We start from the raw sequence: 14,727 nt of genomic DNA, 5'->3' as shown, positions 1-14,727 counted from the left end.
ATGGTGGCCAATTTCAGGAGGAAATAATTCACATCAGTTTAGATTAGAAGGGCCCAAATTGACATTGGCCCTTTATCAATTTTATTATTGGCCTTATTATTTGGTGGAATAATAAGTGGGCCAATATATACATTGGACCTTATAGCTTCAACTGAAACAGCTCTACTCCTGTGACATCAGCCACATCGGTACTGTTAGCAGTTATTTTAAGCAGTGTGTTTATCAACTGTATGTTATAATTCCAGTTTTAAAGTGTTACAAAGTTTAGGAATTAATAAAACGGATATTAATCCACGATAAAGAAACAGACTTAAAAATTAGTAATTTTCTAAAATAAGTATGGTTCTTTTTTTAAAGAAGAGTTTTTTAAATGTAAGTCTATTAAAATGATTTCATTTCACTAATCTTGTTCCTATCTATTCGCTCCGTGCGTGACCATGGTGGAGATACACGAAACTATGCCAGCATCCGTAGCGGTGAAATATGACAATATTGGTGAATAATGATTGAATAATAATTTTTTTCAATAGATATTTCGCTTACTGTATTATTGCCGTTTTGATTTTTCTTATTTATATTTATATTTTCATACTGACTTTCTTTCCTTTCCTGATCTGGTGGTATATTCCTATCATCATCTATTTCCAATTTGTGTTACAGCACACACAAAATTAATACTTAGTTCAATAGATTCAGCTAATGTTAAAATCAGGTACTTATAATTCACACTGTCTAATTATTGCTTTCGATGTACACTTCATTAATGTTAACACCGACAATTAAACTACAACAAAAAGTGAAGAAAAACTTGGTTTTTTTCCTTTTATGGCCTTTGGGAACTGCGCCCATTTAGCCAGCAACATTTCTTGAAATCGACACCTCACCATACACCAAGACCATTACGAATCCATTACAAAAACAATCCAAGGTAGGTAAGGGAACAAAAAACTTTTGAAATTTTGAAAAAAAACCCTTAAAATTGATATTTTCTTCAGAGAACTTTCAAATATCCACTTTTTAATTTGACGTTTATTTGACACTAGAACTTACTGTTCATAAAAATAATCAAAAATGGCAAATAAGTATTACATATTAACGTCAAATATGTCATATGTGTATCATATGTTTAACGTCAAATTGTGGTCACCAAAGATGTCAAACGACTATGCTAGGTGTCGAGTCAGTCATGCACAGAGCGAATACCAGCAATATGCCATCATTACAACTAACACAATTGTGACATTTGCAGACTACACATGCATTTTAGCAGTGGGAAAAGCTACGAGCAAGCAGTAACTATGCTAAAAAATTCTATTGAACAAATATCTTGAACATCTTGACCAGGCAATGGTGTATCAAATTGAATGAAACACATTCTGTCCATGTCAATTTTACTAACAAACGAGAACAGCATATTTCAGTCAGTATAAGTAGAAACCAGATACCTTATGCTAATACCTACAGCAAAAAGCAAAATATTTGGGTATGCCATTAAATGCACATTTTAAGAAGCTCATATTAAGAAAAAAAAAAGGAAGAATTAGAAATTAAGTTCAGAGAGATGCACTGGTTGATGGGAAAAAAATCCTCTGTCTACTTACAATAAATTGTTATTTTATAAACAAATACTTAAACCTACATGGATAGATGGAATACAGCTATAAGGCTATACAAAAGAAAGTATCTTCCAAATTATTTAAAGATATCAGAATAAAATGTTAAGGAGTATTATTGTTAACGCTCCCTTGTATTCAGGAACTGTGATCTTCATCGATACCTCCAGATGGATACAGTTAGATAGACAGTAATTATGTTTGTTGTCATGTTATGTTATGTTATGTACACAATGTGCTTTACTATGGAGCTGAATCATGGACATTAAACAGAAATGCAATAAATCGACTTAACGCGTTTCGCGTAGACGGCACTTAAAGAAGAAGAGTCATGAACAAAGGCTCTCCAACTACTTGAATGTTGATGGAATCGAACTCCTAGACAATGCTAATCAGATAAGAGGACTTAAGAGAACAAAGCCATTCGAGTTAGTGCAATAAGTTAAAAAGTTATAAAAAGCAGAGCAAAGTACGGCTACAGTGTACATGTTAGTTAGAAGTAGTGTTTACACAGGTCGTGGAGGCATTCATAAATTAGAGCACAATAATTTAAAACAAAAATATGCCAATATGCCATTAATGATATAATTTCTATCAGCAATTTTTAAGCTTAAACTTTGTTTGTTTATATCGTAATGTTCTTTTTTTTCTTTTGACTTAATAGCTTTTTTATCCAATACATATTGTAATATTTGGTCTTTGTGTTGACACTGTTTATGTTTTTGCTTTTGTCTTTGTAATATTTTTTTTGTAATAATCTTTTCTGAATTGGGCTTGCCTGTAAATAAATAAATAAAAAAAACATACATAACCAGGAAATTCATAAAAAGCTTCCTTGAAAATTGTGAGGTGTGTGTAAAGAAGAAAACACTTCCAAAGAAAGGTGCTGTAGTTAAAAATATATTATAGTAAAACCCATGGTGTTCAAGAAAGGTAATAAGCGGGACAAGTTGATCTCGTAGACTCATAGACAGTCAAAGACACAAACATCTTCCCTGTATTATACTGATGTGTCTATCTCTTGAAGTTTTGCAATGTTTCACTAACATTATCACTCTATTGCAGAACATTTGCTTCATTTTTTAATAGTTATTGATTCTTAATAAAATATGAATGTATATTTTGGATTTTGGATTGGGTTCTACCATTACCATGGTATAAACCAGCGTTTCCTAACCGGTGGGTTGCGACCCACTAGTGGGTCGCAGGCGGATTTCAGGTGAGTCGTGGCATGGCTCTTACAGTAGCTGAGTAGCCTACAGTGACCATGTTCTTTATTTTTTTCTATCATCATGGCTGAGGGATGGGTCGCGAATATGAAAAAACATCAGAATGTGGGTCGCCAGACATAAAAGGCTGGGAACCACTGATACAAACAATAATGTTGGCGTAAAAGTTCAAGATGCGAGAATCAATTTTTATAGTTGGACTATTATTATTTATACAGCATTTTATCACATTGTCAATTCAAAAAAGAACAACTCTATTTAAGTATATTATATAAATAGAAAATATAAAAATATCGAATAGTTAACTATAAATGTTCGATTTTTGATTCGGCTTGTCAATAATATTTGAATCCATGAGCATTTTGATATTTCACTAATCATTTGTAATTTTGACCATTTTGTACATTGTACAGTTTGGAGGTATGGTATAATACTATGCTGAAAGTGGTACAGTGCTAGGCCTGTCCAATTTCGGGCTTTGCTCGTAACATATACACAAACAACATTCTAGACTTAAAAATTAGTAATTTTCTAAACAAAATATGATTCTTTATAAAAATTTACATGGACAATCATAACATATGTTCCTAAGAAGTTTTTTAAAGTTAGGACTATTAAAATAATTTCATTGCACTAACCTTTTTCCAGTGAATTGACTGCTTCCTTGAGAGCCTTCACAACATCTGCTGGGCCTTTTGTAGATTTACCAAATAGGGGCATCGTTTCAAACTTAATAACCTGACAAAAAACGCCGATCTCTTCAGCAAAATCAATCAAATATTTACGAAACTACCGACGAAACAGAATACTTAGATTGATAATCTCATCTATAAAATTTTGAAACGATTATTGCGATTATGATACCTCGTTCATCACAAAAACGCGTTGTTTAACTAAAGAAACTAGTGAAAGACACATCTGACGAAAATATAATTGTTTTACACTAAAATTGGAGAATTTACGGGCGAAAACTTCACAAAATTTTATTTTTAATGTTTTTCGTTTTCACTTTGAGTGATCCTTCTTGGGACTTCAAAATCTTCTGACTTGAACACCTGACGTCTTTAGAAGGTCTTGTATCTTATACAGCCACACCAGTCAATATGTTGTTTCGTTCACTATTATTATTGTTTTTTAAAACCTCGTTAAAATTTACGCAGTTCAGTAAAGTGGTATTATATTACGTTTAATTTAATTTTTAGTTATATCAGAATTAAGCATCATAAATTTTCCCTCGCCATCAATCGCCATTTTCAAAAAATCGTCATTTTGATATGTCGTATGAGTATGACAGTTGACACTGTTGAAAAGAAGAAAATGTGAAATGTCACACTGAGAATCACCAATCATAGAAAAATTAGCTGAATATTTGGTTGCATAATTTAATACAGTAAATGGGAAATATTAATTTAAAACTTATAGTTTTACTTATACTTTTAAAAATTAACTTTCATATTCAATATTTAATTTTAAATTATGTTGAGCTCTTTTAAATGATTATTTAAGCTTCAAGAGGCTCGTGAAGTATTTAGTTACATAATTTATTTTAATACAGTTAACGTAGTTAGTGATTTGAGAGCAGATGTTACTAGATTTGAATCTAAACACTTCAAATTCTAATAATATCCATGAATTTATCAAAATAAATATGAATAGAACGATTTTTTTTTGGAAAATTCACTTACTGATATTACAAGTGATTTATGTTTTGCCATAATAATAAAAATGTATGAAGATTTACACTTCAGAAGCACTAAAAATTGGAGGAAAATATATTACTTCAAAAAGTTTAACTGCAATAAGTAATTTTCCTTTTAAATATCTGCCTTATCAACGTCAACATTCCAATAGACTGGAAAACACTACATACTATGATTTTATTAAATTTACATAAAACAGGAGACAAAGCAAATTTAGAGAATTACATACCCATAAGCCTCCTCAGCCATATAAGTTGTTTACACGAATAATAATTAAAAAAATGGAAAAAAAGAAAATTAGAGACATCAATAAAGAATGTATTTCACGAACATAAACATAAATAAAGATTTTTACAAAGCCTTTGACACAGTTTATACAAAATCATTATAATATACAGGGTGTCCCATAATTAATTGGACATTAGCTAATGGGTGATAGAAGACATCAAAATATTAAGATTGAACCAAAATCGCTTAAATAAAATAAAACTATTCGACGTATCTAACTATCGTATAAATAAACGTTTCTGGCTACTACCAGTGGCGTACGACAGGGGACAGCGAATGGTTGACCCTTCCCAAATTCTACGCCACTGGCGGAATTGCCATTTTACCGCAATTTTTCGATTCTCCAATAGGGCTTTTCATTCACAGTAATTTTTTGTTTCGGGCTTCTATCATATATCGTATAATCCGTGTAGGTATCCCAGGCAACCAAGTGACGTCAACAACGTCGAGGAAACGTCAGTATTTGGTGGAATATATACACGTAGTTGAACATTACGTCATATCGACGTCTTTTGTAGGTGATTTTAAATACGTAAGATTAATGACGTTAAAATACGTTTAAAAGACGTTTTCATTTCAGCCAGCCTAAGTCTGACGTCACGAAATTGGGAGGAGCTTGGAGCTTAAAAGTTACAAAACTAGGGTTATGTTTGTATCGTCGTTTGTCGTTTCATTTCATTGTTTGTTTGTCCTAGTATTTTGCCTTTTTTGGATTCATTTGGATTTTGTTGGCTGTTTTGTGTGTATTTTTTAAAACTTCTGTTTGTCATTTGTAAATTTTATAAATTTACCACAATGCAAAGTGATTATTTAAGGAAATTATTAATGGAAACTCCGCAGATGTTTTAGAAAGGTAGGCAAAACAATTTTTTATTTACTATTGATTTTTCCCTGATATTTATCAATAATGATGAATTTTGCAAGCAATAACATTATTTCTTTTCTTGTTTTAGATATTCATTGAAGCTGAAAATAATTGGAGATTTAGATCCATATACAATTCAGTCATCAGAATTGGATTTTACAGTGCATTCCATCAATTACTGTTATAATGCTATTATAGATAGACTGGTAGAGTCTCACAGTTACTGCTTTAAGCAGCAGATGAAAGCATACAAAAGCCTTCAGGCACATAAAAGCCTTCACAACTGGATTTGTTTTGAAACATTGATGTTTTGATGATTTCTATATTATTGTTGGAAAGGTAAGTCTTTATTTTATTTATTCACCATTAAGAAATATTTATATGGATAACAGTATTAGTGTCTTTCGGATAAATGGGTTTTAAATATTAGATTTATTTACGTTTATATATCTGTATGAAACCAGACATATTGTCCTAATTTGTAAACTGTGTAACTCCATATTTCACTGAAAATGAGTTATTACTGCCATTTATTTGAAAAAATCCCTACTCGTTTAAAAAAGGATGCACATGCATATTTTTACCAGAAGAGTAAATAGTGACATCTTCGTATACACTGTATCTCCCTTGCAGCAAATTTAGTACGAAAAATATGTATCTCCCCAGTTTGTCATACCACACGATTGACCTCACTGTTTAGAAAGTGATATTTTCAAGAAAGAGTTGGTGGTAAATAATATTAATACACTCATTAAACAATATAGGTACAAATGTTAGTACCTCTCTATAAAATATTCCATTTTAGCATTCTATCTTTTAAAATGGGAGATACATAGTATTCGCATTAGTCATATTTAGAGAAATAATTTTTTGTGCCTCTGTAAAATTTGGATAAATGGAGTTACACAGTTTACAGATTAGGTCGACGACATGTAATTGCTATGATAGAAAAGAGAATAATAAACAGTCATGATCGTTTGTTCTAAAATTATATTATATGAATGTCTGATTTTAAAATATTCTCAATCATTGTAAAGAACGCAAATGCTCGAATGAAAATAAATTTTTGTACTTGAAGCATTCCCACAAAGATAAAATATTTTTTTTAGGTGAAAATTCCCAAAAAGCTAATGCTAAACCGCTAGATGCTTCGGTGAATAGCCAGTTCCAATGGCATAGCAAATGCACATTGTATGTGTATGGCCAGTAATAGTGAAATTTGCAGCCATATTGCAGCAATCTTATTTGCAGCTGAGTATGCCCACAGCAAGACAGAAGAAGAAGAACCCAATGCATGTACAGATGTTACAGCTATGTACATTCTCTGGTGAAAAACTAATGAGTTTTCAAGCTGTTCGGTCAGAGTGCTTGTTGCGCTCTCTAAACGAACTGAAATTATAAGACGGCTTTGGCTTCATGTTGCAGTGATATGAAAATGGTTAGTCATTTTTAATTATAATGTACTTCTTCATCATGAGTATTTATGTATAGGGCTTTTCATTCACAGTCATTTGTTTCGAGCTTCTGTCATGTGTCACATAATATTAATATTATATCTACGTCATACGTTATTGGTATATATCAATGATACACACCAAAGACATATGGCATAGATATATTAATATTATGTGACACATGACAGATGCTCGAAACAAATGACAGTCTATAAAAAGCCCTATTAGTCTTTTAAGTGTGTATTATCAGATATCACATATAAATTGTTTTTATCATGTTAATTTGGTCATTACAGTCCCTTAATCAAAAAATATATTTTTCAGGTGTCTGTGGATCTTTTTGTATGCAAAAATTTGTAATAATTATTTGAAATCATTTTGAGGATTATTAGAGTATGGAAATATATGCTAGAACACATACTATTATAGTTTTGTCCTATTTTTTATCATTCAATAGTCATCTTAAAATTTATAAATATAAAGCAGATAGTTTTCATTGAAATTCAATATATTGGGTCTTATTTGTATGTATTCATTTTTGACTAAAGGTATGATTCCGATAACGACTGCAGACAGCAACTGCAAACATCAGTTGCAGTTCTCGGCGTTATGGACGTTACTACTTTGCACTATTTATCTGTATGAGACTTATTCCGACATCTGACTGCAACTGCTGTCTGGCAGAACGTCAGTTGCTAATAATTATGCAAATTATTAGTGCAAAATAATGACGTCTGTCATGGTGACAACTGTAACTGCCATCTGCAGTCGTTGTCGGAATCGTACCTTTAAAGTGTGTGGTATAATTATAATAATTATATATATTATATAACTTAAATGGTTTAAACTTAAGTTTGTTATTACATTGTGACTTAAATGTTTAATTTGTTAATAAATGATTTATTAGTTTATATGTTGTTTCACTTTTGACACAGTAAATACTTATAACATAAAAAGTGAAAATTCTATGTATGTTATATATGTTGCATTGAGGATATTATAATTCTATGCATTTTAACAAACCTTCCATTTGGTTTTACTTAAATGGAAAAATTGCAATACTAACAATGCCCATACGAATAATTGAATGGGCCTGCCGAATAACGTTGTAAGCGCCACATGGTTTGTTTTTGAGAAGTCAAAGAAAGAGTTTTAATATTGTGATGATGGTGAGTTTATACATTTTAAGGGTTAGTAATACAGTTTTTAAATACAAAATACAAACTGTATTACTCACCTTTAAAATGTATAAACTCACCATTATCACAATATAAAACTTTTTCTTTGACTTCTCAAAAACAAACCATGTGGTGGACCCATTCAATTATTGTGTATTTCTAAAACCATAAAATGAAAATTAAATCTAAAAAACGACGCAAAATCGACGTAAAAACTACGTTTTTCATATCACGTATTTAAAACGTGATAAAAATGACGTGATTTATGGTGGGACATATTCACGTGATCTTCGACGTCGAAAAAACGTGATAAAATGACGTCGTTTGGTGATAATAATGACGTTTTTTCAACGTTTTTTAAACGTTATTTGGTTGCCTGGGATATGGTATATTACTATTATTAAACACAGATTATATGTACAACATATGACAGAAGCTCGAAACAAATGACAATCGATGAAAAGCCCTATACGCTGTGAGCTCGTAGGTAGAGGGGATAATGAAAAACTCGCGAGCGCCAGTAGTGACAAGTTTGTAAACCTTTACTGGAAATTTGCTTTTTGACGTTCTGCATTAAGAGTTGCATATTATAGCTGTTAAATGTCTCACAAAGTTGTTATATTAAAGAGTGTCGAAATACTGGTTACAATAGTAACTATGTATTCTACAACTTTCCTGTCGCTAAGCATAAGGTGATTCAACGACAAAAATGGATTGATGCAATTAGAAAAAAGTAAGTAAACACAATTTTAATTTTAAAACGGTAAAAAAGGAGCTAAATGATCAGTTAGCACACTCTCGAATTTTGACGGTTTTAATTTTACAATCCAATCCTGAAACAAAATTTGAATGCGTGAAGATAATGACCAATCACAGCAAACGTAGGATGCCGTTAACTGTCATTCATAAGTTAATATTTAAGAAGTATTATACAGTCGAACCCGCTTATTGGAATAGCCTTCGTGCCAAGCAAAAGTATTCCTATAACAGGAATATTCTAATAACCGATCATATGTGCATAGTAAAAACGTTTTGGGACATCAGATTTTTATTCTCTAAACCGGGATATTCCTTTAACCGTTATTCTAATAAGCGGGTTCGACTGTACTATAATTATATTAAATTATTATACTTTTTTGTAGAATAAATTTTTTCTAATATTATTTGTCAACATAAACGTCAAAAGGATAAGCAAAATCTATGAATAATAAATTCTGTACTTACTGCTATTAATTATCGATTACAATCCAATTACTTCTTTACGTTGTAAATATTACACAATAAGAATTAAATAATAAGTTTGAAACAACTATTACTTGCTTTTCTACTGTCCTCTTTAAAATTCTGGCCGAAATAGGAACACTAGTCAACCGTTAGATGGCGATAGCAGCCATACCAGCGAAACTCACAGAGTATAGGCAACACTTTTTTCTTTCCAGAAAATTTCCGGTAAAAGTTATACTAGTAATCCTGTAGGTAGGTGGCGATACCAGCGAAGCTCGGAGCGGATACTCTCTATGTAAATAACGAACCCTTCACTCGTAACGATAGTTTTCGAGATATTTGAAGTTAAACATGTAACAGCACAGAGTTATTTTAATTAATGTATTGTGCCGCTTAATTTATAATTTCAAATATTTCGAAAACTAATGAATTTATCGTTAAGAATAAATAATATACTCTTCAGTCTTAATGATAAAATCATAAGTTTTCGAGATATTTGAAATTTAAAATTAAGCGGCAAAATATTAATCAAAATATCTGTGCCGTTACATGTTTAATTTCAAATATCCCGAAAACTAATGATTTATCGTTACGAGTAAAGACTATCTAGGTTATTTACATAAAGAGTATTGGAGAATCGAAAAATTGCGCTAAAATGGCAATTTCGCCAGTGGCGTAGAATTTGAGAAGGATCAACCAGTTGCTGTCCCCTGTCGTACGCCAGTGGTAGTAGCCAGAAACGTTTATTTATCATAATTTCATAGGATGTATAATACACACTTTCTGCCAAGTATGAATAGGATACGTCGAATAGTTTTAAAATAGTGAGCAAAAATAGTTTTTAAATTTTTAAATAAAACCCTGTAACTCAGTAAGGAGCCATATTTTATTTAAACGATTTTGGTTAAATCTTAATATTTTGATGTCTTCTATCACCCATTAACTAATGTCCAACTATGGGACACCCTGTATACATACCTACAGGCAACAACCACTGCCAAATTACCTACTAATAGTAATCGCTTAAAAATAGAGCGGGGGTTAGATAAGGGCAAAAAACAAAAAAAAAAAAACACTAAACAAAACTCGAAAAAAAAAATAATGACAAATATGGTACCCAACCAGAACATCATAGACGGAGAGGCAGCGCTGAAAAATCTCTTTGAATTTACTAAAGCTAAATTTTTCATGTCGTTTTGAAGTTTAAATAAATGAGTCAGATTAAATAAATTATTAGAAGAATTTTTTTTACTTAGCAACAACATTTTTGTTTATTTTAATAGTATTTTGTATTTTGACAACGAAACCCGATTTGGTCGTCGAAACGTTAATAAAATTATTTTTTCAATTAAATTGTGGCTTATTTCCCATCTAAATAGTTAATCTAAATTTTTCACAGTTGATTACTGTTATTGTGTAGATAAACATACTGCGGTCGGTCAAGCGAAACGTAGAACAGGGGTTACTGAGAGGGTATCAAAGTTGCTTTCCTACGAAGGTAATTAAATCCATTTACTAAAGCTGAAAATCAGTACACACATTCTAAATTGAATATAAATAAAAGCTATTATAGTCTGTCAGCTGTATGACGGGACAGAGCCGGTCAGTCGGCCCCAATGAATGTACAGGGTTATTCACTATATTTTGACCCCCTTGTAAACTGCTTTATTTACAGAATTAGAAAAAAATGTAAAATACAAAAGTTATTCGATTTTAAAATTATGATTTTTTGACATATATATCGTACTAGTGACGTCATCCATTTGGGCGTGATGACGTAATCGACTATTTTTTTAAATGAGAATAGAGGTCGTGTGCTAGCTCATTTGAAAGGTTATTTAATTCTCTATACAGTACAAACATTAAGATCATTATTTATACAGGGTGTCCAAAATTTTTTTTGAATTATTAATTAAACAATTAATTTAATTAAAAAAATATTTTTTTGGACACCCTGTATAATTAATCATGTTAATGTTTATATTACTGAATAGGGAATTTAATAACCTTTCAAATGAGCTAGCACTCGACTCCTATTCTCATTTAAAAAAATAGTCGATTACGTCATCACGCCCAAATGGATGACGTCACTAGTACGATATATATGTCAAAAAATCATAATTTTAAAATCGAATAACTTTATTATTTTTAATTTTTTTTCTAATTCTGTAAATAAAGCAGTTTACAAGGGGGTCAAAATATAGTGATTACCCCTGTACACTCACTGGGGCCGACCGACCGGCTCTGTCCCGTCATACAGCTGACCGACTATAATTACTTTTATTTATATTTAATTTAGAATGTGTGTACTGATTTTCAGCCTTAGTAAATGGATTTAATTAGGTACCTTCGTAGGAAAGCAACTTTGATACCCTCTCAGTAACCCCTGTTCTACGTTTCGCTTGACCGACCGCAGTATGTTTCTCTACACACTCACAGTAATCAACTGTGAAAAATCTAGCTTTAGTAAACTCAAAGAGATTTTTCAGCGCTGCCTCTTGGACTATCAGTATTGGTGAGTAAGAAATAGAACTCATAAGTAAATATGAATACCTAGGAGATGAAATTATGATTGGCATGGATGAAGACTATAATCAGACCCATGAACTAAAGAGAGGAATCGGTTTTGGATGGTTAGCATATGGAAAACTGACTGAAACTTTTAAAAGTGAGCTGCCCATATGCCTGAAGAGAAAAGTAGGTATGTATATTATCAATGAGTCCTTCCAGTGTTGACATACGGAGCAGAAACACTTACTTTAATAAAAGTCTCGGCTAACAAACTGAGGGTAACACAGAGGAAAATGAAACGATCCATGTTAGAAATAGGCCTGCGGACAAATAGCCTAATAAAATAAAAAAAGTCAATATGTAAATTCGTACAGGTTAAAACAAATTTTATATCAAAGTTTAGGTGGGTACAAAAGATATTTTCAAGAAAGTATCCAAATCATACAAGGGGATCATTGTTTAAATAATTAAAAGGGGGTCATTTTTGCAAAAAAATTACTTTTTTAACTGCTGAGGTCATTCAATTACTAATGAAGGTCTATAAGATTTTTTTCTGCAAAGTTGAAGGATAAATTTTTCACATAAGACTTACTAAATTAAATTTGACCCCCTATTTATTTAAATAATTATACATAAAACTTTAAAAACAAATTTGCAAAAAATTATTTTTAGCGTTTTAAATAAGCAATATAAAATATCTTATTTTACAGAATAAGTTGCGCTATGTTACCAGTATTAAGGAAAAAAAAATTGGTCGAAAAATATTTAATATTTTTTGAGATATTGAATTTGTTTATTAAATGTTACTATATTTTCAATTGCAAAAACGCGGTTGTTGCCAAAGAAATATTCACCTGCTTAAGATCTCATTATTTTTATTTTTATGTATATTTTCGATAAATGTGTTGATAAATTCAAATTTCAGTTAAACTCCCCACTAAAATGGCATTTGAAAATTATTCAAATTTGTTTATAATTTGTTTTTTTAATAACGTCGCGGGGATTAAGTATTTTGAAATGCCGTTTCCATAATTGGATTCCTGGGAATTTTTTACTAATTAAGGAAATTTTTTTGTCATTTTTCTTCTTCTTTTTTTTTTCTTTGAGTTATATTACTACGGGCCCTTTTAGGGTTAAATTTTATTAAGAATGTCGAATCTCTGAGTTGTAGATTCTAGACCTAAAAATATTAAGATTTAACTAAAATCTCTTAAATAAAATGTGGCTACTTACTGAGTTACAGGGTGTTTTATTTAAAAATTTAAAAATTATTGTTACCAAATACTTTAAAACTATTTGACGTATCCTTATCATACTTGGCAGAAAGTGTGGCTATTATACACCCTATTAAATTGTGATTAATAAACGTTTCTAGCTAGTGCCAGAGGCGTACGACAGGGGATGAGAATGATTGACCCTTCCCAAATTCTACGCCACTGAGTGAATTACTATTGTAGCGAAATTTTTCGATTCTCCAATACTTTGTATGTAAATAACTTTATTGGTATCGATAAAGTCATCAGTTTGAGAGATATTGGAAATTTAAAATGAATGAATGAATGAATCAAAATAACTATGCCGTTTTATTTTTAACGACCAATATCTCGAAAACTAATGACTTAATCGTTACCAGTAAAGAGTATATTATTTACATAGAAAGTATTGGAGAATCGAACAATTTCGCTAAAATAGTAATTCCCTCAGTGGCGTAGAATTTGGGAAGGGTCAACCATTAACTGGCCCCTGTCGTACGCCTCTGGTGGTAGCTAGAAACTTTTACTTATCACAATTTAGTAGACTGTATAGTACCCACACTTTCTGCCAAGTATGATAAGGATATGTCAAATAGTTTGAAAGTACTTGGTAAAAATAATTTTTAAATTTGTAAATAAAACACCCTGTAACTCAGTAAGTAGCCACATTTTATTTAAGTGATTTTAGACCAATCTTAATATTTTTAGGTCTAGAATCTACAAAAAGAGGATAAAAAAAGAAGAGGAAAAAAAGACAAAAAAATTTTTTAATTAGTGAAAAATTCCCAGGAACCCAATTATCGAAACGGAATTTCAAAATATTTAATCCCCGCGACGTTATTAAAAAAATAAATTATAAACAAATTTGAATTATTTTCAAATGCCATTTTAGGGGGAAGTTTAATTGAAATTTGAATTTATCAACACATTTGTCGAAAATATACATAAAAATAAAAATAATAAGATTTAAGACAGGTAATTATTTCTTTGGTAACAACCGCGTTTTTTCAATTGAAAATATAGTAACATTTAATAAACAAATTCAATATCTCAAAAAATATTAAATATTTTTGGACCAATTTTTTTTAATAATACTGATAACATAGCGCAACTTATCTTGTAAAATAAGATATTTCATAGTGCTTATTTAAAAAGCTAAAAATAATTTTTTGCAAATTTGTTTTTAAAGTTTTATCTATAATTATTTAAATAAATAGGGGGTCAAATTTAATTTAGTAAGTCTTATGTGAAAGATTTACCCTTCAACTTTACAGAGAATAATCCTATAGACCTTCATTAATAATTGAATGACCTCAGCAGTTAAAAAAGTAATTTTTTTTCAAAAATGACCCCTTTTTAATTATTTAAACAATGATCCCCTTGTATGATTTGGATACTTTTTTGAAAATATC

The 14,727-nt window shown here is 30.7% G+C and overlaps 1 protein-coding gene and 1 long non-coding RNA gene across 3 annotated transcripts in view; one reads left to right on the top strand and one right to left on the bottom strand.

The window, feature by feature from the left end:
- The window catches only part of LOC126891631 (protein Mo25), a 39,468-nt gene extending 35,371 nt beyond the window's left edge, over window positions 1–4,097 (bottom strand). The window contains exon 1 of the mRNA XM_050660853.1: window positions 3,481–4,097. Within this exon, the coding sequence (XP_050516810.1) occupies window positions 3,481–3,562 (82 nt within the window). The 5' untranslated portion in view covers window positions 3,563–4,097. The remainder of the gene's footprint in view (window positions 1–3,480) is intronic.
- Window positions 4,098–5,251: 1,154 nt separating this feature from the next.
- On the top strand, window positions 5,252–8,060 carry LOC126891643 (uncharacterized). 2 transcript variants are annotated; one of them, XR_007700505.1, is made up of 4 exons: window positions 5,252–5,683; window positions 5,784–6,034; window positions 6,805–7,133; window positions 7,474–8,060. It is a non-coding gene; the product is annotated as an uncharacterized LOC126891643 (long non-coding RNA). The 2 variants fall into 2 exon arrangements; XR_007700504.1 differs by having other exon boundaries at window positions 6,805–8,060.
- The last annotated feature ends 6,667 nt before the right edge of the window (window positions 8,061–14,727 follow it).

Source organism: Diabrotica virgifera, chromosome 9 (assembly GCF_917563875.1).
Source record: "Diabrotica virgifera virgifera chromosome 9, PGI_DIABVI_V3a".
In the NCBI taxonomy this organism is placed as follows: Eukaryota; Metazoa; Arthropoda; class Insecta; order Coleoptera; family Chrysomelidae; genus Diabrotica; species Diabrotica virgifera.
The sequence above is the reverse complement of the archived record's forward strand: the minus strand, read 5'-3'. Positions and strand labels throughout refer to the sequence as shown.